Here is a 24,944-nt window from a genome sequence, read left to right on the forward strand (position 1 = left end):
GTCATTTTCTATTTAGCAATTTTCAATGACCTTCTCTTACACTGAGAACAAAGCCCAAACTCCTTAACAAGAAGTACAAGTATACATAACTTTTCTTCCTCATTTTGTACCACTCTTCCTGATAACTATACTTCAATTGTGCTGGCCTTTCCCTTGCTTCATCAAATAGCATGAGCAAAAGCATAAAAGTAGGAAAGCACTGAGGCAATAAGGGAGAATGCAAATATTCAGTATGTATGGCTTATTTCATTTATAAAGCAGAGGAAAGTAAGGTAGCAAAGGTTATTTGGGGCCAAATTCTACAGGGCCTGGAACACTAGGCCAAGTACTTTAAATTTTATTCTTAAAAGAAATGAAGAGCCAGTATACCATTTTGAACAGGGGAGTAACATAATTATGGCTGTATTTCAGGAAGGATACCTTGGCAACAGGATAAATAAAGCAAAAATTTGAAGGCCTATCTAGAATTCATTAAAGCAGTAAGTAAAACAATAAGGAAATAGATAACATTGCTCTAAAATGTTTATTCCCTAATATCAGTATTTTCAATGAACATAGTCCTCCCAGCCTGGGACTGAAGTAAAATACAGAGAGAATAGTAGAAAATAAGCAAGCTGAAGGCTGGGCACGGTGGCTCATGCCTGTAATCCCAGCACTTTGGAAGGCCAATGGGGGTGGCTTACTTGAGGTCAGGAGTTCAAGACCAGCCTGGCCAACATGGTGAAACCCCATCTCTACTAAAAATACAAAAATTAGCCAGGTGCGGTGGTGCACACGTGCAATCCCAGCTACTGTGGTGGCTGAGGAAGGAGAACTGCTTAAATCCAAAAGGTGGAGGTTGCAGTGAGTCAAGACCGTGCCACTGCACTCCAGCCTGGGCGACAGAGTGAGACTTCATCTCAAAAAAAAAAAAAAAAAAAAAAAAAAAGAAGCAGAAGCAGCAGCAAGCTGAATTCCTTAAGTATAAAGGGCTTTATAAAACAACAGGATTTGATAATCACCATCATCTCATGGCACTTTGTTAAGAGTAAAGGTCAAATAAGTTGAAGTAGTTATTTACTTCTGATAATGGAATTAATTTTATGCATAACATTTGCAAAATTCTCCCCGAATATATAAAAGTACATGAAAATATCATTTACTGCTTTTCATTTATTTTTAAATATTTCTTTCATACCTAGAACTGCAGACTTTTAAAAATTAAACATGCAAAATATTCAAATAATGCAGACAAATTTAATATGAAAAGTAAAGTTCTCCCGGTTATCTCTGAACCTCCTAGTTCCACTTTCTGGTGATAACCAATATTAAACAAGTTTTCTTATAGAAAAATTCCTGCCAAGTAGAGTAAAATTACTTGTTCAAAGCAAGATTTTGTGCATCTACAAACATTTTATATTAAACTGATTTACTTTACCAAAATTTAACTAAATATTTAGGTTGTTTCCAATAGTTTATTCTTCCAAAGCATGCTGCAGTGAACATTTGTTTGTGTGTTTATGTGTAGCTTCATTTTATTTTTCTAGGTACAACTTTATCTGTGTATCTGTAATTCCCTTAAATGGAAGTCTGGGTGAAAAGGGAATATTTATTTCAACATTAGTTAGATATCATCCAATTGTTCCACACTTTCAAAAATGTTGCAACAAATTTGCACTTCTAATAATAGTCTTATAAGAGTACATGAATGTTTCCCCATGTACTCAACAATACTAAGGATAATCAAATCTTTTCATCTGTGCTATTGTGACAGGTAAAACAAAATTTGTGGTTTAGTACATTCTTTATTAAGACAGTTAAGTATTTCTTCATATCTTTAATGGCCATTTGCATTTCTTTTACTATAAGCTTTTTGTTCAGGTTCTTTGTTTTCCTTTTAGGCTGTCATTGATTTGTAAAAAGCTCTTTGCATAGTAAGAAAATTAGCCCCTTTTCTCAGTTTCGCAATTTTTTAAAAATTGTTTTCCCATTATTCATTTATAAATTGATTTTACATTATCATATTTTCTACCATGAAGACACTTTAATTTTAATATATACATTTATCAAATCTTTGGCTTTATGACTCCAAGATTTTGTCAGACCTTGAAAGCCTTCTTCTGCTCAAATTTATTAGAAAAGTCAGATAACCAGAACTTTTATGATCTCTTTTTTATACTTGGATCTTTTATACTTGCATTTTGGTGACAGGAGTAAAGTAGGGCTACAACTTAAAATTCTCACGATACTCTAAATGGCTAGCAAAGCATCTTGGCATTATTTGTTGAATAATCCATCTTTTTACAAATGGATCTGAAATGGCACCTTTATCATAGAGTAAGTGCCCACTGTATTTAAGTATTTTCACTGATGTATCAGTCTCTTGTCCCAGTAGCATCCTTTTACTATTATCACTGTATAATTCATTTAAATACCCTGTAAATTGTAATACTGTGATATAATAAATACATATTTTGCCTTATCCCTAGCTCCTGGCCAGAACTACTAAAACTCTTGTAATTTCCATTTAGGAAAACGTGATAACAGCAATAGAGGCATCTTTTATTATGACATTTGGTTTTTGTACTTGGCTCTTGAAACAGTTCAAGAGCGAGTGATAAAGGTTCAAGGAGGGTCTGTTATTCAAAACAAGTCACTTTAGATCGCACTTGAGTTTACATTAATGAGGTGAATTTTGGAAAGCCCCTTAGGATGGGGGGCCTGTTTACCAAGGGAACAACCATATGTTTAGAGGGCTGGAACTTCCAGCCCCAACCCCTGATCTCTGGGGAGGGGACAGGGACTGCAGGTTGAGCCAATCACCAACGGCCAATGATTTAATCAATATTGCCTATGTAATGGCACCTCCATAAAAACCCTAACAGACAGAGTTTGAAGAGCTTCACATCTGGTGAACACAGGAGAAGCTGGGAGGATGGCAGGCCCAGAGAGGACATGGAAGCTCTGTGCACCTTCCCTATACCTTGCCCATGTATCTCTTCATTTGGTTGTTCATGCATATCCTTTGAAATATCCTTCATAAAAAATCAGGAAATGTAAGAAAATGTTCCCTAAGTTTTCTGAGCCATTCGAGCAAATTACCAAACCTGAGGAGGGGGTCATCGGATTCTCCCCACCACCCCAATTTGGAGCTAGTTGGTCAGAAGTATAGGAGGCCAAGCCATGCAACTGGTATCTGAAGTGGTGGGCAGTCTTGTGGGACTGAACCCATAACCTGTGGGGACTGTGCTAAGTACAGGTTGTCAGTGTCAGAACTGCTTAACGTGAGGGGAAACCCCACACATTAGGTGTGAATACAGTATCCCCCTTATCTGTGGTTTTGCTTTCTAAGGTTTCATTTACCCATAGTCAACCATGGTCCAAAAATACTTAATGGAAAATTCCAGAAACAATTCATAAGTTTTAAATTGCACGTCGTTGTGAGTAGTATGATGAAATCTCTTGTCATCCTGCTCCATCCCACCCTAGAATGTGAATCCTCCCTTTATCCAGCATGTCCGTACATTTACACTACCTGCCCCTTAGGCACTTCATAGCTGTCTGGGTTATCAGGGTGACTGTCATGATACTGCAGTGCCTGTGTTCAAGTAACCCTAACTGTAGTTAGTAATGGCCCCAAAGTGCAAGAGCAGTAATGCCAGCAAATTGGTTATGCCAAAGAGAAGCTGTAAAGTGTTTTCTTTAAGAAGATGAAATTTCTTATTTATCATCTATCCACCTGTTTTAATGTCAGAATGCATTAATTTTTTAAAATAAACTTTTAATTTTAGAATAATTTGGATTTACAGAAAAACGGTGACAACAGTACAGATGATTACCGATACCCCATACCCAGTTTCCCCTATTAACACCTTACATTAATACAATATATTACCATGAATCAATCAATAAAGTTACATTATTATTAACCAAAGTCCATACTTTGTGTTGCCTTGTTTTGTACATACTGTTCTTTTTCTGTTCCAGGATTCTATCCAAGATACCACATTACATTTAATTATCATGTCTCCTTAGGCTTCTCTTAGGTCTGTGAGAATTTCTTAGGCATCCCTTGTTTTTCATGACTCTGAAAGTTTTGAGAAGTACTGGTCAAGTATAAGTGTCCTTCATCTGAGTTTGTCTCATGTTTTTCTCATTAGACTGGGGTTATGGGTTTTTGGGAAGAAGATTTCAAAGTTAAAATATATTTCTCATTACATATTAAGGGTACATACTATCAACATGACTTACCACTATTGATGATGATCTTGATGACCTGGCTGAGCCAGTGTTTGCCAGAATTCTTCACTATACAGTTATTCTTTTTCCCCCTTCCTATAAAAATACACTCTTTGGAAGGAAGTTACTATGTGCAACCCATTAGTTAAGAGTGGGAGTTATGTTCCACCTCCTTGATGGTGGAATATCTACATACATTATTTAGAATTCTGCACAGGAGATTTGTCATTTCCCATTTATTTATTAAATCATTTACTTATATCAGTACAGACTCATAGGTATTTATTTTATACTTTGGTTATGATCTAATACTATTGCTATACTACAGAAATTGTCCCAGCTTTAGCCACTGGGAAGTTTTTTACTTGGTCCCTGTGTTCCATTGACATATTCCCCACCCCTGTGCATTTTTTTTTCTTTACTTTCTGGCACCACAAAAGGGTTCAGGCTCATCTAATATATTTCCTGTCCCAGTCTGAGAATCAGGCATTTTGCCAAGGAATCCTGGAAATTTGTCATTGTGGGTCTCATTTCTGTTTCTTGTTGTTGATACTGTTTCTACTAATAGTGCCTTGACTATGAGCTTGGTATTTTAGGGAATTTAGGGTATTTTAGGTCTGGGTTGAAGTTTCTTCAGAGAGATGTGCATTTGCATCCGAAAGGCATGTGAGTCTGCAATACCAACCTACTGCCATTGTTAAATTCTGGGCTTGAGATTTTTCAGAACACACATGTAGTTTACTGCACTAATAAATTATACCAGTACAAAATTAATGACTGTAAATCTGTGTGAACACTAGTTTGTGGTTATAAATTCTGAGGATAAATTTTGTCTTCTCTCCCCAAACTCATTATCAAGGTTAAAACAGGCAGTTTTCTTACTGTCCCCTTCTACATGGACGTGTTTATCTTTTATTCTTATAGTAAGAGTGTAGCCCACTGGAGGCCTACTTTACATGGGAATTTCCTTTAACATTTTTCATTATGGGCGGGCCCTAAGTTTCATGTTATATCCCCAACTTAATGGTCCCATTTGTATGAAAGTCCAGAATAGGGAAATCTACTGAGACAAAAAGTGGATCAGTATTTGCTTAAGTCTCAGGGTTTCTTTTTTGAAGTGAAGAAAATATTCTAAAATTGATTATGGTGATGGTTGATTGCACTTATCTGTGAATACAGTAAAAATCACTGAATTACATGTTTGTTTGTTTTTTTTTTTTTTGAGACGGAGTCTTGCTCTGTCGTTTGGACTGAAGTGCAGTGGCGCGATCTTGGCTCACTGTCGCCTCTGCCTCCCAGGTTCACAGGTTCAAGTGATTCTCCTGCCTCAGCCTCCTGAATAGCTGGGATTATCGGCATGCACCGCCATGCCCGGCTATATTTTGTATTTTCAGTAGAGACGGGGTTTCGCCATGTTGACCATGCTGGTCTTGAACTCCTGATCTCAAGTGATCCACCCACCCTAGCCTCCCAAAGTGCTGGGATTATAGACATGAGCCACTGTGCCCAGCCTTACATATTTTAAATGGGTAAATTATATCTGAATAAAGCTGTATGAAAAAATTTTCTATGGTCTTTTGGAAAGGGTTTTTTTTTTTAAGTTTAACCCATATAGGCTTATGCATGCACGCACACATACACACACACACAGCCACACACACCCCACATCAACCTCATTACCTGTATTATTCCCAGGTGTTTTTAAACTTCACTTACAAAAAAAATTTTCATCTCCACGATCTGTCATAAGCTAATTATGTGTGTTCAAGCTCCCCAGTATTATTTTGTATTTGTCCATTTCTCTTTGAAGATTTCCTAGGGTTGTCTATTTTATTTTTTTTCTCCCTACAAGCAAATTCCACCGTCCAATCCCCCTGTTAAGCACCTTTTGCCTCACAATCCATCCTAAGAGTTGTTTTCATATAATTCCATACCTTCATTTTTTTTTTTTTTTTTTTTTGAGACGGAGTCTCGCTCTGTCACCCAGGCTGGAGTGCAGTGGCGTGATCTCGGCTCACTGCAAGCTCTGCCGCCCAGGTTCACGCCATTCTCCTGCCTCAGCCTCCTGAGTAGCTGGGACTACAGGCGCCCGCCACCATGCCCGGCTAATTTTTTTGTATTTTTAGTAGAGACGGGGTTCCACCATGTTAGCCAGAATGGTCTTGATCTCCTGACCTCTTAATCCGCCCGCCTCAGCCTCCCAAAGTGTTGGAATTACAGGCGTGAGCCACCGCACCCCGCCCTCCTTCATTCTTTTTTAAGGCAACACAAATTTCCTTATTGATTGAGCTCCTGGTTTTCGTTTTATGAATTTTTTATGCTAAGTTATTTGATGTTTAAAGATTTATGCAAAATATCCTCATTGTGGATTGCAAATCAGTATAAAAATATACCTCTTCAATTCCTGCAAAACTTTTGGTGAATTTAACCTCATCTATATTAATGTCCCCAAATTTCTTTTTGATACATCTCTAAGTTTTCTTTTTGCTTTCCACCTTTCTCAGTAATTTTACTTCTGATATGTTTGTTATATAGCATGGAACTGGGTTTGTTTTTTAATATAATCCAAGAAGTTTTTTTTTTTTAATATAGGTGAATTTAGTTTACTTATATATAGACTTGCATGCTTTGCTGTCTTTCATTTTATGGCAATTTTTTGTTTTTGTTACAAATTTACTGTTTTCTTTTTCCCTCCCTTTACCTCCATGCTAACCTGTTTTTCTAAATATTTTGGATGTTTTATAGTTTAATTTTAACTCTTTTAGGGGTAAATTTTATAATTTTCTTTTTTTTTGAGACGGAGTTTCACTCTTGTTGCCCAGGTTGGAGTGCAATGGCATGATCTCAGCTCACTGCAACCTCTGTCTCCCGGAATCAAGCGCTTCTCCTGCCTCAGCCTTCTGAGTAGCTGGGATTACAGGCATGCACCACCATGCCAGGCTAATTTTGTATTTTTAATAGATATGGGGTTCCTCCATGTTGGTCAGGCTGGTCTCAAACTCCTGACCTCAGGTGATCCACCCACCTCAGCCTCCCAAAGTGCTGGAATTACAGGCATGAGCCACCGCATCTGGCCTATAATTTTCAACACTATAATTACTTACACATGTCTTTTTTGATCTTACAACTTTAAAGGTGAAGTTTGCTCATTTATACTTCCTTTAACCTCCCTGTCCTCTGCCTGTCCCCCTGTCTTTTAGCATTTTCTACTTGTTTTTTCTGTATGGAGGCCTGCATGATTCATTCTTTTTCTTTAAAGTTCAGTACTATCGCAAACATACATCTCAGTATTGAACACTATATACAAAATTTTCCTAGGACTTGGTACGTCCTTTTAAATTGCAGGTTCAAGCCAGGTGTGGTAGCATGTGCCTACAGTCCCAGCTACTCTACAGGCTGAGGTGGGAAGATCACTTGAGCCCAGGAGTTTGAGGCTACAGTTAGCTATGATCACACCACTGCACTCCAGCCTGGGCAACAGAATGAGACTCCATGTCTAAAAATACATACATACATACATACATACATACATACATACATACAATTGTAAGTTCCATTCTTCCTTATATCTTTATTTTTCTATTATCTTCTTTAGAGGCAACAACAGATATCATTGTGTTGGATTTTCACTGTCAGCCTTCAAATTCCATCATTTTTTTTTTAATTGCTTTCATCTCTTTCTTCTAATTGGTACTTTTTTTCATTTCATTTTGTTCTATCCCCTAAATCTCCCTTTTCATTATTCTATCAATTTTTATTTCATATACTTCATGTCTTCTAAAATTATTGAGTGTAAAACATTTAGAAAAAATTTTCTTATCTTCTAGAGTATGCTTTTACAGATTATATTTCCATCTTTCTTTTACAAGCTATGTCTCCCACACTAACCCCTGCAAAGTTGCAATGTTATATTTCTTCATCTTATTATTTTTGTGTGTGACAAATAGTATGACATTAAATTAACCATCTTAGCCATTTTTAAGTGTACAATTCAGTAGTGTTAAGTATATTCACATTGTTGTGCAACAATCTCTAACTCTTTCATCTTGTAACACTGAAACTCTGTACCTACTAAATACTAATTCTCTGTCCACCCTCTCACAAGCCTTGGCAATCACTATTCTACTTTCTGTTTCTATGATTTCAGCTACTTTAGATATTTCATATTGAGGTGGGAAATTAAAGAAAAATAAAATTAAAAAGAAAGAGAAATAAGTTTTCCTGCATTAGGCTGACTTGTCCCAGAGGCAGCAACAGGCACAGCCCAGACCCAGGAAAAGTCTTGATAATATTATGTAATGTGCTCTGGAGACTCTCCCAGCACTCCTTCAACACAGGGAGAAGAAAAAACAAATTTTCCTTTGTTTTATGGAATGAGTTTATAGATTCCTGTTCTCTGTAACTAGTGACTTCAAGTATTCTGTTTTATCTAAGAAGTATAATGAAGGTCATGAGAAGCCTGAGTAGGCCTGAACTACAGCTGCCTGGGCACCATAGTGAAGGTTATGGGATAAGCCCGTGCCTAGACAAACCTAGATAATGGACATCTGGGTTGCATAGCAACGGTTATGTGCAATCCTGAGTTATGAACCTGTTACAATTTGATTAACTGTCTTTGTCCTGCTTCTGTATCCCCACTTTCACGCCACTGTAAGCTTGCTTCAAGCTAGCCCACCCCCTTTTGTGAAGTGTGTATAAAAGTCAAGTGCTGTCTTTGTTCTGGGCCCAGCCTTTGGATGTGAGTCTGCTGGGCCTGAGTGCACTCAATAAAAGATTCTCCTGTTTAAACCCAAGGTCTCTCTCATCCTCCTAAGTCCCGCAACATTTGCGAGAAACCATATGGTATTTATCTTTTTGTGACTGATTTATTTTGCTTAGTATAATGTTCTTGAGGTTCACCTACCTTGTAATATGTGATAGGATTTCCTTCTTTCTTAAGGCTGCACAATACACTATTTGTATTGTACACAATAAACTATTTGTATTGTACACAATACACTATTTGTATTGTACACAATACAAATATGTACGTAACATGTTTTCTTTATTGACAAATAATTCCCATTTTCTTAATACATTCATCTGTTGATGGACATGTGGGTTGCTTCCACCTCTTGATTATAAATAACGCTGCAATAAACATGAGTATACAGGTAGCTTTTTGAAGTCCTGTTTTGAATTCTTTAGGTTATATGCCCAGCAGTGGCAGTGGGATTGCTGGATCATATACTAATTCTTTTTTATTATTCTGAGGAACCTCCATAATATTTTCCATAATAGCTACATCATTTTACATTCCCACCAATGGTGAACAAGGGTTTCAATTTCCTTGCATCCTCACGAACATTTGCTATTTTTTCTTTTGATAGTGGTCATCCTAACAGGTGTGAGTGATATCTCATTGTGGTTTTGATTTGCATCTCTCTTATGATTAGAGAGATTGGGCATCTTTTTATATGCTTGATATGGCATTTGTGTATCTTCTATTGTCTATTCAAGTCCTTTGCTCATTTTCAAATAAGTTACGTGTTTTTAAAAATAAGTTGTTTGGGTTTTTCTTGCTATTGAGTTGCATAAGTTCTTTATATATTCTGAATACTAATCCCTTCTCAGATCCATGATTTGCAAATATCTTCTCTCATTCTGTAGAATGCCTATTCACACTCTTGTCTACTTTGCCATGCATAAGTTTTCAAGTTTGATGTAGTTTCATTGGTCTATTTTTGCTTTTGTTGTCTGTGTTTTTGGTGTCACATCTGAGAAATCACTGCCAAGTTCAATGTCCTGAAGCATTCCCCTTATGTTTTCTTCTGGGAGTTTTATGGTTTTAAGGTCTTACATGTATGTCACTAACCCTTTTTGAGTTAACTTTTGTATGTGGTGTAAAGAAAAGGTCCACCTTTATTCTTTTAAATGTGGATATCTAGTTTTCCCAACACCATTTGTTGAAGAGACTATCCTTTCCCCATTGTGTAGTCTTGGCTATTGTCAAAAAATCATTTATTTTGTATATTCTTGATGTAAGCAGTTGAACCCAGACTATTTCCAAAATCCAGTATGGGTAGATTAGCTCCTTGACTCTTTTCTCTCCTTATGTAGGCTGCTCCATCTTCCTCTAAGAGGTAAAGCTTGATGGCTAGGTAGTAATGTCTTGTGTTCTATACGCTTTTATGTCAGAAAAAGAGACCCATGGACAAACAAAAATAAATGTGATTTTATTGTAATTTTTTAAAAGTTTGTATTGATGGTCTCACTATCTTTGCTATAGTCTTCTGGAAGGCCTTTAAGGTTGTCTCTGGGGACTGAGACAAGATACTTCACTTCTAAAACTATCAGCCTTAGGTATTTATTTATAACCCTGTTTCTAAGTTGCTAATATCTTTTCCAAAAAGTAACAATTACTTTTTGGAAATATATATATATATATAGTAACCTAATAGTAGCATCAAAGTACTTTACACAAGAAAGTTTTAAAAAAAGAAAAGGAATTTTTGTTTAATCATGAGGCTATATTCTCATCAGAACGAAATGGAAACACACTAACACTGACCCTCACATACACACAAAGACACACACACTCACACACAACCCAATCCCATTACCTTCAATATTGATCTGTAGGGATTCTTTATTGTTTGGCCAGGCTTCCTCGGGAACTGTCTTCTTCCTATGGATCTCCTCTTTCTGTGTAATGGCTTTAGTGTCTGGCAAGTTCTTCATTTCTGGGTCTCCTACTTGAGCTGAGTGCTCTGCAGCAGCAGCAGCACTGGAATCTACGAAAGGGAAATTAACACACTATACAGACGGGAACTTGACATAAAATATTTTTAAATGTCTCTCAAATATGTATTATGTGAAAGGCTTTGTTACTGATATTGAAGAAAAAAGATGACTCAGAAATGCGTTTAGAAAATAATTGAAAATTGGGGCAAAAAATCACATACGTAAACAGATATACCATAAGAAACAGTCAGAAAAAGAGGTAGCGGTATTCAAAGAAAGAAAAACTAATTGCAGGTGGGAGTACCACAGAACTCTAGACAACTGATTTTGGCATTAGAAGAGAGCTAAGATGGGATACACATTAAGATGGGAAAAAAAAGGTGACTACATAACACAAGAATGGTGTCAGGAAAGTAACTTAGCATCTAAGAAACAGAGCAAGTATATAGCATTTGATTATAGGATTTATAAGGAAAAGAGGTGAGAACTAGTGTTAGAAAGTTGTTTGAGAGTGGACTCTACAGTTCTAGAAGACAGTGCTAAAAGAGTTTAGATTTTATCCTTACAGGCAATGAAACACTAAAGTTTTTGATTAGGAGATTAACATGATCAAAACTGTTTTTGGAACATTCATTTAGTAATAGTAAAATGGGGTAAAATTCAGAAGTGTTGCCCAGAATACAATCTAACCTTTTTAAACAAGCAATACCTAAAGAAGAGAAGCAGCTAATCATGTTCTAAAATGTTTTAGTTTACAATTGTGGCAGAAACTATCAATACTATCTGTCCTCTAATATCCACTTTCCTTTTCCTCTAAACAGAACCCTAACTTTAGCTGGGCACATTGTTATTAGAATAACAACTCAATTTCCCAGCTTCCCTGGTACATGTGACCATGTGTCTAAGTCTGGCCAATAGAATGCAAAAGGAATGTTACATATAGCTTCTCAGAAGTATCCTTAAAGGAAGGAATGTGCTTTTTCCTTTCCTTTCTTCCTGCTGGTTGCAATATGGGCTGATGGCTACAGCTTAAGAATGAAGGCCAAAAATGTTAGAGTAACAAGAGAGCAACAGCTTTGTTCTGATACTCTGGAGTACCAGGTCAACTCTGGATGCTTACCTCTGGAGTTTTACAAAAAAGAGAAAGAGTTTTCTGTCTTCTTCAAGCCTATGTTATTTTGCTTTTGTTTTCCTCTCTGAGTCAAAACTAATCCTAATGTAAATACTCTATTAGGGTTATTTAAATCAGCATAATCCCTTTGAAGTAAAGTAACTGATAGGTAGGAAGTAAACAAGCTGAATTCCTAAATAAAGGATTATGTACAAAAATGGTATTAGAGGGTCCGTGTCTCACAGAATTGAGAGATTTTATCAGCAGAGGTAAAAAGTCCATTAAATGAATTTCTGGAAATTAATTTGTTTACTATATTCAAAACCCTCCAGAAATATCACAAAGAACTTTAAATATGTTAATTTTACCTGCCAAAGTATATAAAAAATATAGCTAAACATACCTTAACTATTTCATATATACATGAGATAGAAGAGAGCTGAAGACAGCAAGAAGAAAATAGAGAATATATTTCTGTTTCTGTTCTTAAGGGAATAGTCTCATTTTAGAAGACCAGAAGAAAATAATATGCAGACAATCCAGTTTAGCTACCTGCAGTATGTTTCTGCAAAGATTCTTTTTCTTTAGCCTGGGCAGCCTCAGTCACTGCCCTTGTACTGTGGATCTCTTGCTGTTTTTTGTCCGAGAGGTTCTCATCCCCAGTGATTAGCACTTGAACTGAGGCATCTGGAATAACGACATCATTTGATTTCAGAAAAGGAAAGATAATAAACACAACAGACAAGTAATCCTCCCCCAAAATTACAAACAAAACCCCAAACCCATTTACATATTAGGAAAAAAGTACCTCTTAGGCTCCACCTGTGTAAAAACTGTGACATGAATTGAAAAATTTTTCATATTTTACTGTGTACAACAACAGTTTAAATAAAATAACATTCTAAAGCCGGGCGGGGTGGCTCACACCTGTAATCCCAGCACTTTGGGAGGCTGAGGCGGGTGGATCACTTGGGGTCAGGAGTTCGAGACCAGCCTGGCCAACATGGTGAAATCCCAACTCTACTATAAATACAAAAACTAGCAGGCGTCGTGGTGCACGCCTGTAGTCCCAGCTACTCAGGAGGCTGATGCAGGAGAATCACTTGAACCCAGGAGGCGGAGGTTGCAGTGAGCTGAGACTGTGCCACTGCACTCCAGCCGGGGCGACAGTGAGACTGTCTCAAAAAAATAAAATAAATTAAAAACATTCTAAAAAAAATCTGTTCCTTGATGGTTTGATGCAACAGTAAAAAAAAACAAAAAAAAAAAGGAAAGATCAGGTATGTTTTTTCAAAGGAAAAAAGATGTGAACAATGCTTTCAAGTTCTTTGGCCCATTCAAAGTTTTTACCACTTATGGAGTCAATTTTTATATTTCATATAATCCAAGAAAAGCACTTTTATCATCTATATTTTAAATACAGCATTCTCATACAACTTTTTAAAAATTTCATGCAGTTATAGCCTTTTAAACTTGTCTAATACTATTTCTCTTTTCTACTTTTTTGATCATTTTTGATTTTTTATCTGTAAGTATATTTTTCAACAAAGAAATCAGAAAGGCAATAGAGATCGCTAAAAATGCAAAGAACCAGTTAACTCTTGCTACCTCTTTTAAATTCACACATTTTTCTTACTTCTTATTACTTCAATCCTCCTAATCTCTTTTCTCTAAATGTCTTCTGAAATTTTTAGATTAAAAAATGTTTTAATGTTAATAAAATATTTCAGGCATACCAAAAATATAGGCAACAAAATGAACACCCAAGTATTTACCACAGAGCTTAAGAAATAAAATATTACAAATATAATGTTTCTTGTGTAAAGTGTTCCCAATGATGCCATTCTCACTTCTCAGTAGCAGCCTTTACACCAAATTTACAGTTTATCAATATCAAGGATGTTTTATAATTCTTTACTACATTGCATATATTAACCAACAGTGTACAGCATTGTTTTGCAAGTTTCTTTAAACCTTATACGAAGGGTACAATACTGTCTGTACCTTTACGCACCATGACTTTTTCACTCAATATTATGATTTTGAGAGTTAGTCAATTAATATATGTCTTTGATTCTGAATGTTATGTATTATTCTATTGTATTAATATATACGAATACACCTCTGTTGATCAACTTAAGGCTATTTCCTATTTTGAAAAGCACTGCAATGAACATTCCTGTGAAATGTCTTTGCAGGTGGTGTGCATTATAAATATCTTCTCCCAGGCTGTTTCATGTCTTTTAATTGTTTGATATCGTTTAGGCAAAAAATTTTTCAGTTTAATAATGGCATATTTATTATATTTTCCCTTTAGGGTAGGTGCTTTGTGTGTCCTGATTAAGAAATCTTTTATTATCACATGGTCATAAGGACAGACCATCTAAATTCTAAAAACTTAGTTATCCCATTTACTTTTAATATGCCTGGTATACTATACATTTCTGTTTAGTGTGTGGCAGTGATTTATCTGATTTTATTTCTTCCAGATATATATTCATTGGTTCAAACTCTATTGAATAGTTCCTCTTCATCCTTTCTCCACAGATTGTTATGCCATCTCTGTGTATGTTAGGTTTCCACATTCATGGATATGTTTCTGGGTCACCATTCTGTTTCATTTTTCTTTCTGTTTATTCCTTTGTAAATGATGTCTTAAATAAGCTACACATGTAATAAGTCTTGATGTCTGGTATGGCAAGATCCCTTATCTTATTCTTTAAATATACTTTTTTTGATTTTCCATAAATATTTTAGAATCAGCCTGTCAAGTTCCACGAAAAATCCTATTGGAATTCTGAGTAGCAATGCATTTAATTTAGAAATTAATTTAGTGACATCTTTATTATTACAATTGTGTAATTTTCCAACTATTTAGGTCTTAATATATTTCAATGTAGTTTTATAATTTTCTCTTAAAATAGTTTTACTTGCCCTTTAAGATTCATTCCTAAGTACCGTATTGTTTATCTTACACACCCTTTTAGATTCATTTCTAAGTACCATATTGCTTTTTAAAAGATCTTTTTAATTGTACAGTGGAAAATATGGGGGAAAACGTGCACATAAAGAGTTCAGTGAATTACAAAAAGCAAGTGTATATAACCTTACCCAGGTTAGGAAATAAAATCTGGCTAGAAACTTACACGCTCCCCTCATTCTTCCTTCCATCTCCCCCATGCTGAGGGTAACACCTGATTTTAAATACAACAGGCTGGAGTGCAGTGGCGTGATCTTGGCTCACTGCAAGCTCCGCCTCCCAGGTTCATGCCATTCTCTTACATCAGCCTCCTGAGTAGCTGGGACTACAGGCGCCCGCCACCACGCCCGGCTAATTTTTTTTTTTTTTTTGTATTTTTAGTAGAGACGGGGTTTCACCGTGTTAGCCAGGATGGTCTCGATCTCCTGACCTCGTGATCCACCCGCCTTGGCCCCCCAAACTGCTGGGATTACAGGTATGAGCCACCGCGCTCAGCCCTACTTTCTCTATTTCCTGGTCTTTCACATTTCTGAAATGTACTGTTGAATTTACCTACACATTCCTGTAATTTTTCCTGAATATATTTGAGAATATACATATAAGCTCACAATTTTATCTTTCCTGGTATATTTGACCCTTTTATTACTATGAGATAAACTCTTGTATCTACCTTTAATGTTTTTTTTTTTTGTCCTGGAATTCTATTTTGTCCATATTAACACTAGCTTTTCTTTAGTCAGTATTTGCCAAATGTATTTTTTTCTTCTTACTTTTTTGAGGTGAAGGACAATATAAATTCTGATTTAATAAAAATAACAATGTATATGTTTTAAAAGTCAAATAGTTTCACGAGGCTTACAAGAAAAGTCAGCAGTTCCCTCTCCTATCCACTACAGATCCCCAATTTCTAAAGGCTACCATTTTCAACTTCTTTAGCCATTTATTCTAGGATCAATATCCTTATTTCCTAATAACATGCTTTATACTACCATATCATTTTATGTTCCAGAAATTATTTCTTGATTTCCTTCTAAGATCAATTACAATCTCACATCTTTCAGTTCTGGGATTTATTCTTATACTATATACTAAGATCTATGGATTTATCTCATTACAAAACCCTCCTACCCATATATATCCTTTCATCCTATCTTCTGAAAAGTTTTAGCCCTATATTAACATTCAGTGTTTATATGTCACATAAATAATGGTCTGAGTGATTAAATCAATATTCAATTAAGTTTATATTTAGCATTTACATATGATTGTTTATATAATTATTATTCACAGCTAAGCCAGCTAGTATACTGTAATTACATTTATTTTCTATTACAAACTTCTGCTTTTCCTGAAGAGTTAATAACCGCTTTGTTTTTGCATTTTCTGAGTTTCTATGTGCCAATCCCTACTTCATCCTCATAGCTGCAAATAGAACTGAAAACCTCCTCTAAGTATAGTCAATCACATAAGGTATCCTACAAATTCGACTTTTTCCTTGCAGGCTTCAATCTGAATGGGTTCTAGGCCTTGTGTACCACCGCCACAGTGAGAATTCGTTTCCCATTTCCTGTGTTGGCCCCCTCCATTTCCTCAATCCCATGTTTTCTTTCTTTCCTTCTTTTGTAACTTAAATAAACTCCCTTGTTTTAGTGAAATAATTTTCTCTCAGAATTCTAAGGTATTACTCCTTTGGTTTCTAACTCTGTTTATCACTTTTGAGAAGTTTGATGCCAGTCTCATTTCCATTTCTTTATATGGAATGTATGTTTTCTTTTTGGAAGCTGTTAGAATCTCTTTTCAAATCAGTTTTAAAATGTCAAGGTCATGCGCCTCGGTGTGTATTTTTATGTACATGGTAGTCCCTTTTAGTATGAAAACTCACATCTTTCAGTTCTGAAATTTATTCCTATACTAGTCCTTTGGTTTTTTCTTTTTTGCCTTCTCTATTGTCTTTACAGAATACCTGCTTTGAATGTTGAAACTTTGGGGACAATCTTGAATTTTAAAAAATCGTTTCCCTTCTCTTTATGTTCTATTTTTGAAGAGATTTTCTCACTTTTATATTCCACCCCTTCCACTGAGAATTTTACTTATGATATGATATTTTATGAGCTCATTTAGCTATTACATAGGTCATTGTTCAGTTTCCCAGGCAGGCATTCTCTCCTCTATTCTTCTTTAATTCTCTAAGGCAAGAGGTTCTGAGGCTAGGCTTCTCTCAAGGTGAAATAGCTACTAAGGACTAAGCCAGGAGGAGGGCTTTTCCTTAGGATGCAAAGTCTGTAAGTAGACCAACAGATGGGAGATTGTAGAGGTCCTCAGATAACTGAGCCTGACTTTATTTCAAATGTATCATCCTTACCAAATGAAGCCTGGGAGTGAGGTAAAGCTGGTGAGTTCTTTGTGCAGACTTCTGACAGAGTTCACTTCTTTCCTTTCAATTTTTCCACATCTACACTCACCTGAAGTATCTGACACTGGGATCTTAGGCTTATCTGTTTCAACCAAACTGCCACTAGCATATGGATAGTGGAAAACACGTAACGGATTCCCTAGTGCAGAAGAGTTTTCATTTATGAACTATATTTTGTAAAATTATTTCTTTTTATTTACTTGGCAGTCTCAATGTTAGCTGGTAGATATGCTTCTCTTATTTCAAAAGGCATTTATAAAAAGACTTCACTGTGTTTTGAAGTAGAACGAAATTATCTAAAAAAATGGAGGGATAGCTTTAGGAGATATACCTAATGTTAAATGACGAGTTAATGGGTGCAGCACACCAGCATGGCACATGTATACATATGTAACTAACCTGCACATTGTGCACATGTACCCTAAAACTTAAAGTATAACAATAATAAAATAAAATAAAAAAAAACCAAGCAGATCTCATTTATTTTTCTCACAAAGGCACTGATGCTATCACACAAAGTCATTAACACTATGCCAAAACTAGAACATAGAGCCACCCTACATTTAAAAACTGCCCTGGGATCAGTAGCACCTATTTGGCTAATAGTTATACACAGGAATAAAAAAGTATAAATGTAACAAACACAGGCAATTATACACACAGAATTTTCAGTGGCTACTGGAGTTTTCATTTAATAAATATTATCATCTATCAGCTACAAAAGTATAATGGCAGGGGTGCAGAAGAAAAAAAGCTTTTATAAAACAGTGGGGGCCAGACACGGTGGCTCATGCTTGCAATCCCAGCACTTTGGGAGGCCGAGGCAGGCAGATCATCTGAGGTCTGGAGTTCAAGACCAGCCTGGCCAACATGGTGAAACCCCACCTCTACTAAAAATACAAAAAATTAGCTGGGTGTGGAGGCGGGTGCCTGCAAACCCAGCTACTCGAGGCTGAGGCAGGAGAATCGCTTGAACCCGGGAGGTGAAGGTTGCAGTGTGCCAAGATCGCGCCATTGCACTCCACCCTGGGCAACAAGATCGAAACTCCAACTCAAAAAAAAAAAAAAAAAAAAAAAAAGATTGAAACTCAAATACCCACAGTGATCAGCAGACAGATAAGGTGGATGAATGAAGCAGACTGGGTCTCAGAGCTGTGAAGATGGAAGCAAACAAGAGAATGGATGTCCTGCCTGCAGGGGGACAGCCATGGCTCAGCTGCAGCTGATTACCACCATGAATGAATGTGAGCCAAAGGGCAGACAGATTTTCTGATTTTTCAAGGAAAATCAAAAATCTTAGTTTTGAATGTTGGTGGAAAATTTTAAAAATTTTAAAACAACATGGGGGCTGGATGCGGTGGTTCATGCCTGTAATCTCAGCACTTTGAGAGTCTGAGGCTGGTAGACAGCTTGAGGCCAGGAATTCAAGACCAGCCCAGGCAACACAGCGAGACCCCCATCACTACAAAAAACCCCCCATCACCATAAAAAAATTATTAGCCAGGCATAGTGGTGTGTGCCTCTGGCCCCAGCTACTCAGAAGGCTGAGGTGGGAGGATCACTGGAGTCCAGGAGTTCAACGCTGCAGTGAGCTATAATTGCATCATTGCACTCCAGCCTGGGTGACAGAGTGAGACCCGGTCTTTAAAAAAACTAAAAAAAAAAATCATGTCAGCTACATATCTCCCTACAGAATCCAGCCTATAAGACATTACTTTGTAATATCTGACAGAGATAAACTAATGTGGCATTTAATCAAGATTTTCTGTGGATCTTAGTATCTAAAACATACTTGATTGGGTATTATTTCATTTCAAAAGTTGTATCATATTTTATTATCCGTTGTGAAAATGAAGTTTATAGTTTTCAAAAATCTCTGAAGCTTATGCTTCCTTTATTATTAAAGGATTTTATGAAATTTTGCCTTCTTGTATATGCTCAATATAACAGCAAGGAGAAAAGCTTGTATAACGAAACAGAAAAAAAGGATAAAGATTGGATAGTAATCTCATTTAGGATGAAAAGGGGAGAAAAAGCTACGAAGTATACAAAGCCAATCCAGTTACCTGCATTTTCATTCTGCAAGGGTTTTTCTCCCACTGGCAAGGATGCCTTAGTCACTACCCTCTTACTGTAGATTCCTTCTTTATGTTTAATGTTAACAGTGGCTGAGAGGTCATCATCTCTTGTGCCTAGCACCTGAGCTGGGAAGTCTGGAGCAATGGCATCATTGGATCCTACAGAAAAACGGGGAAGTAATACAAAACACAAATAGCGACATGAGATTGAGAAAGACTTTGTAAAAATTTGCCTCTTAGACCAATTCTATGAAAAAAGCACTACAGGCCAGGCGCGATGGCTCATGCCTGTAATCCCAGCACTTTGGAAGGTGGAGGCAGGCGGATTGCCTGAGGTCAGGAGTTCAAGACCAGCCTGGCCAAGATGGTGAAACCCCATTTCTACTAAAAATACAAAAATTAGCCAGGCGTGGTGGCAGGTGCGTGTAATCCCAGCTACTTGGGAGGCTGAGGCAGGAGAAACGCTTGAACCTGGGAGGCAGAGGTTGCAGTGAGCAGAGATGTTGCCACCACACTGCAGCTTGAGTGGCAGAGTGAGACTTGGTCTTAAACAACAAACAAACAAACAAACAAAAAAACACTACACTACAATGGGTAGGATAATCAGAAGGAAATGTCAGTCAAACTGAAGTTGTAAGCCATGTAAAATAAATTCTAATAATACAAGGCAGAGATGCAAATGATATATAAAAGAAGATGTAAAATGGAGAATCAGTTCAGGAGAGAGAATATTTCCAGCTCATGATGGTTTTGGAGGAAGGAGAAAATGGATTGTATCTTGGAAAAAAAGTAGTTTTTTGATATAGAGAGGAAGGAAGAAAGGCATTTTAGGCAGAAGTTATAGCATAAGCAAAGAAAAGAAGTATTTAAGAATAGTGGACACTTTATGGTCAGGTTGGATTGCAGAATACATTAAGGACAGTGGTAGAAGATATTAAAAAATAGTTGTTTGGGACAAAATTCAGCAGTGCATGGGATCCCAAGCTGAAGAGTATAAACTTTATTGTATATAAAATGCACCATAACAGAAGATTTTTCAACAAAATAATAATATATTTAGCTATGTTTCCAGAAGATTAATCTGACAATACAAAAGACAAAACACTGAATGGAAAATGACAGATGATAAGTAAAAGATTTGAAAGTATTTAATTTTCTTTTAAAATATATTTCAATATTCCCACATTCCTTGATAAAATAAATTAATCTATAATCCATGCCACATCTAACAGGCAAAAGAACATTTCTGGACATATAAAGGCTTATACTAATCTCCTATGAGATGATTTTTCTAAGATCCTCTATTTCCTGAGCTCCTAGTATGTATATGGCAATAAGAGCTGGGTAAGTACCTGTATCATTAGTACAGTGCACAGTAAGCCCTGAAGAGTTTTGCAGGACAGATTGCAAGGAAAACACCAAGCCTTCTGGGCCAAATAGATTATACTGGGCTCTTCTCAACTTCTGTAACATCACTTTCTCTTATTTGCCTCTTACCTCTCCGGAAACTTGTTTTTTATATTTTCTTCTACCAAATCTCTCAATGGTGGAGTTCCTTAAGGAGTCGGAACTGGCCTCTCTTCTCTTCCTAGGTAAACTTATCGACCACCAAGGTATATGCTGATGACCAACAAATAATGTACCATTGCCCAAGAGTACCTTTCTTCTGAGCATCCAACTCCAGCATTCAGGGACACGGCTAGCTCTTACAGCACTTTTATGGAAATTAGAAAAGATGTGTCTTCTTCAAATCAAAATGTTTAAGTTACTATACATTGTAGTACAACACAAACAACTGTAAATGGTGGTCATTCTTTTCACAAATTCTCCCAGGGAATACACACCAGCAGCAGCATGCGCACGCACAGTTGGCACCACCACCCCTTGTTCTCCAAGAGAGATGACCCCTTCAAGTTCAGAGTCAGGTGAGGAACAATTACATCCCTGAGAGCAGTGGGTGAATAAGCAAGAGAATCAACCTCAGAGGAGGTGAGAGGCAGCTGAGAGAGTGCAGCCACACATGTGTGCGTGTCAGTGAATGTACATATACTTATTTTCCTGTACCTGTGCATAGCTACAGTATGTGCGAGTATAGATTTATGTTTGGGGCAGCACAAGAGTTAACATTATTGCTCCAGAACTCTAACTAAAGATCTGGAATATTCATGCCCATCTGTATGTTTTCATAAAAGTATATATTTATAATGTGAATAATGCCACCTTATATGTGGCACTATTACCTTAACATGTGTAAATTAACTCTGCCTACATTCAATTGTAGACCCAACATCTCTATGTGGATGTATAATAGGAATCTCATTTTTAACATGTCCAAAGCAGACATTTTGATCATCTTCCCCAAATCTGCTTTTTCCTCAATCTCCACCTCAGTAAATGGCACCTCTATTCACCTAGTTGCTCACGCCAGACATTTTTTTCATGCTCTTCTCCCTCACTCTTCATACTCCTATCACCAAATCTAGGAGAAACTATTTCTAAAAGGATGCTGACTGTCCATTTCTCCCTATCGCTATAGATAACACTGTGATACTCATGCTACCATCTCTGGTACTGTCTACAGCAACAGCCTTCTAACTAACTGGTGTCTCTACTTGCACTCTAACCCGCCCCGCCATGGCTCTCCGCCTTCCCATCTATAAACCATTTCTCCACATAGTGGCAAGAATAAACTTTACAAGTATAAATCAAACCATAATTGCAGTAGTACTAGAATAAAATCCAAACACTTTAATACAGTTGATAAGATCCTGCATGATCTTGAACCTACCTATCTTTAACCATATCTACCCATCACTATGCTCTACCCTGTTAAATAAAATTTATGGGAGTCCATTGTTTTAGACTGAGCTCCTGCACTAGGCCCCAAGAGACCAAACCAAAATGTAGTCACTTGTACTAAATGCCATACAATCCAACTGAAACTTTAAGGAAGAAGGAAAGTTCCAAAATGGACCAGTTTTTTCTAAAAACAAGAGATTCACAGCAACTAACTGAAAAAGGGGCCAGTCACCCTGAGCTGGCGTAAAAAGGAACTTATCTCTGCTTTAATCTTTACCAGGTAAGTAACCTGATGTTAATCAATATGCTTTTTTTGGTATTACAGATGATCCACCACTTACAATGGAGTTATGTCCTGGTAAGTCCATCATAGGTTGAAAATACTGTTAGTCAAAAATGTATTTAATGCCCCTAACCTACCAAGCATCATAGCCTAGCCCAGCCTACTTTAAACATAATCAGAACATTTACAATAGCCTACAGGTGGGCAGAATCATCTAACATGAAATCTATTTTATAATACAGTGTCAAATAGTTCATATAGTTTATTAAATACCATACTGAAGTACGGTTTCTACTAAATGTGTATCATTTCCATACCATCATAAAATCAAAAAATAGTTCAACGGAACCATTGTAAATTGGGGACTGTCTGCATTGTGTTTCCTTGTTCCTGGTCTGGCTACCTTATCAGAACCAACTCTCTCCCATGCCCAGTGCACCCTTTCTATATTGTAGAATGGGATGTTGCCTGATTCATGAATCACTACAAAAACCAATCAGATCTTTAAATTTGTTGGAATTTCAACCCACACTGCCTTCTTTCCATTTGTCAAATCCATCAAGCTCTTTTCTGCTTCAGGGGCTTTCCCCATCTTGTTCCCTCTCGCCAGAACATTCTCACACTCCACTCTCTGCCTACCTAATTCATTCCCATCCTCTAGAGTTCAGCTCAAAAGTTTCTTCCTGGAAAAGATCTTCATAAGTTCGTAAAACAAAACTGGGTCTAACTTGTTTATCTTGGAACTCTTCTTATTTTCTTAGCATTTATCACTTGTAATTACGTACTTATTTATGGTTTATTTGTTTAATATCTGTCAACCAACGTGAACATAAACTCCATTATAGTTTATTTTGAGCAATACTGAAATTGTAACACCTACCACAGTGTATCTGCGTGGAACACAGTAACATCTTTAATACCTATTGTTTGAATAAACAAATGAACATGAGCTGACAGCTTCCTATCATTAAAAACAAACAAACAAAAAAAACAGCAACCTGATCACTGTAGAAAATTCAGGAAAGTATGAAGGAAACAATAAAAGAAAACCCAACTAAACCTTGGTTATATATCCTACTAAGTGAACATTTATAGGGATCATACCATATACAGTCTCATTACTATTTTTTCACTAAAGTAGAGATACATTTTAAATGGAATTCAGGGTTTAAAGTCAGCATGTGAGGTGAAAACCTTGCTATAGAGGGTCAAAATCACCCTTGAAGGTACCTGAGGAAGGCATATGTTGAAATTGACATCGTGTCTGCTCAAGAAACCCATGAGGGTCCACTTTTTCCTCCAAGCTTGTAACACAGCACTGCGCCTGAATCTGAGCACCTGATGAAGTATCTGATATTGTACCAAAAAGACATTTCTTCAAACTCTAGAATCATACCCAGATAAGCAAGATAAGATGCTTACACTACAAAAGGCAAACGAGGACTACAATTAATTTTGAGAATGAAGTTTCCCATCTTTCATTACATATTCTTCCGTAGTCATATGTTCATAAAGGGTAGAGTGCATGCACAAAACACCTGCACTTTTAAAATTCTTTCTCTCCTCTTTTGTTAAGTATATTTATTTGAACTTGCTTAAGTTAAATACATGTATGAGACAATATCAACATATGCTAAAATTATTTATCACAGCTAAAGACATCTCACCGAATTCCACTCATCTGATTTAACTGTTTATGCTATCTTAAAGTTTCCTGTATTTCTCGTTCTGTTACTTTGCTAATTTCGTATACTCAACCCTGATTTGGAACATAGACATCTACTTTTAAAATTCAATTAAGATTTTTGGTAACTTCTTTTTTTAACTGCAGTAAAATATACATAAAATGTAACCATGACCACGTGCGGTGGCTCACGCCTATAGTCTCAGCACTTTGGGAGGCTGAGGCAGGAAGATCACTTGAGGTCAGGAGTTTGAGACCAGCCTGGCCAACATGGTGAAACCCTGTCTCTGCTAAAAATACAAAAATTAGCTGGGCGTTGTGGTGGGTGCCTATAATCCCAGCTACTCAGGAGGCTAAGGCAGGAGAACTGCTTGAATCTGGGAGGCGGAGGCTGCAGTGAGCTGAGATTGTGCCACTGTACTCCAGCCTGGGTAACAAAGCAAGACTCTGTTTCAAAAAAAAAAAAAAAAACCCCACAAAAAATTAATCATTTTTAAGTGTACACTTCAGTGGCATTAAGTATACTCACACTGTTATGTAACCATCACCACCATCTATCTCCAGAACTTACTCATCTTCCCAGACTTAAACTCTGTACCCATTAAATAGTAACTTCCCACTCCACCTAGCCCCAGCCCCTAGTAAACACAATTCT

At 36.7% G+C, this 24,944-nt stretch overlaps 1 protein-coding gene across 10 annotated transcripts in view; it reads right to left on the reverse strand.

The window, feature by feature from the left end:
• The window catches only part of ALMS1 (ALMS1 centrosome and basal body associated protein), a 230,037-nt gene that overhangs the window by 39,946 nt on the left and 165,147 nt on the right, over nt 1-24,944 (reverse strand). For 4 of the 10 annotated variants that reach the window (XM_063695797.1, XM_063695801.1, XM_063695802.1 and 1 more), the window contains exons 12-15: nt 23,836-23,955; nt 19,512-19,682; nt 12,605-12,739; nt 10,821-10,991 (exon numbers count right to left, since the gene is read on the reverse strand). In XM_063695797.1, the coding sequence (XP_063551867.1) occupies nt 10,821-10,991; nt 12,605-12,739; nt 19,512-19,682; nt 23,836-23,955 (597 nt within the window). Of the gene's footprint in view, nt 1-3,947; nt 4,067-10,820; nt 10,992-12,604; nt 12,740-19,511; nt 19,683-23,835; nt 23,956-24,944 lie in introns of all 10 variants that reach the window. The other 6 variants (XM_063695799.1, XM_063695798.1, XM_055378085.2 and 3 more) reach the window with 3 other exon arrangements.

The sequence above is a fragment of the Gorilla gorilla genome, chromosome 12 (genome assembly GCF_029281585.2).
Source record: "Gorilla gorilla gorilla isolate KB3781 chromosome 12, NHGRI_mGorGor1-v2.1_pri, whole genome shotgun sequence".
In the NCBI taxonomy this organism is placed as follows: Eukaryota; Metazoa; Chordata; class Mammalia; order Primates; family Hominidae; genus Gorilla; species Gorilla gorilla.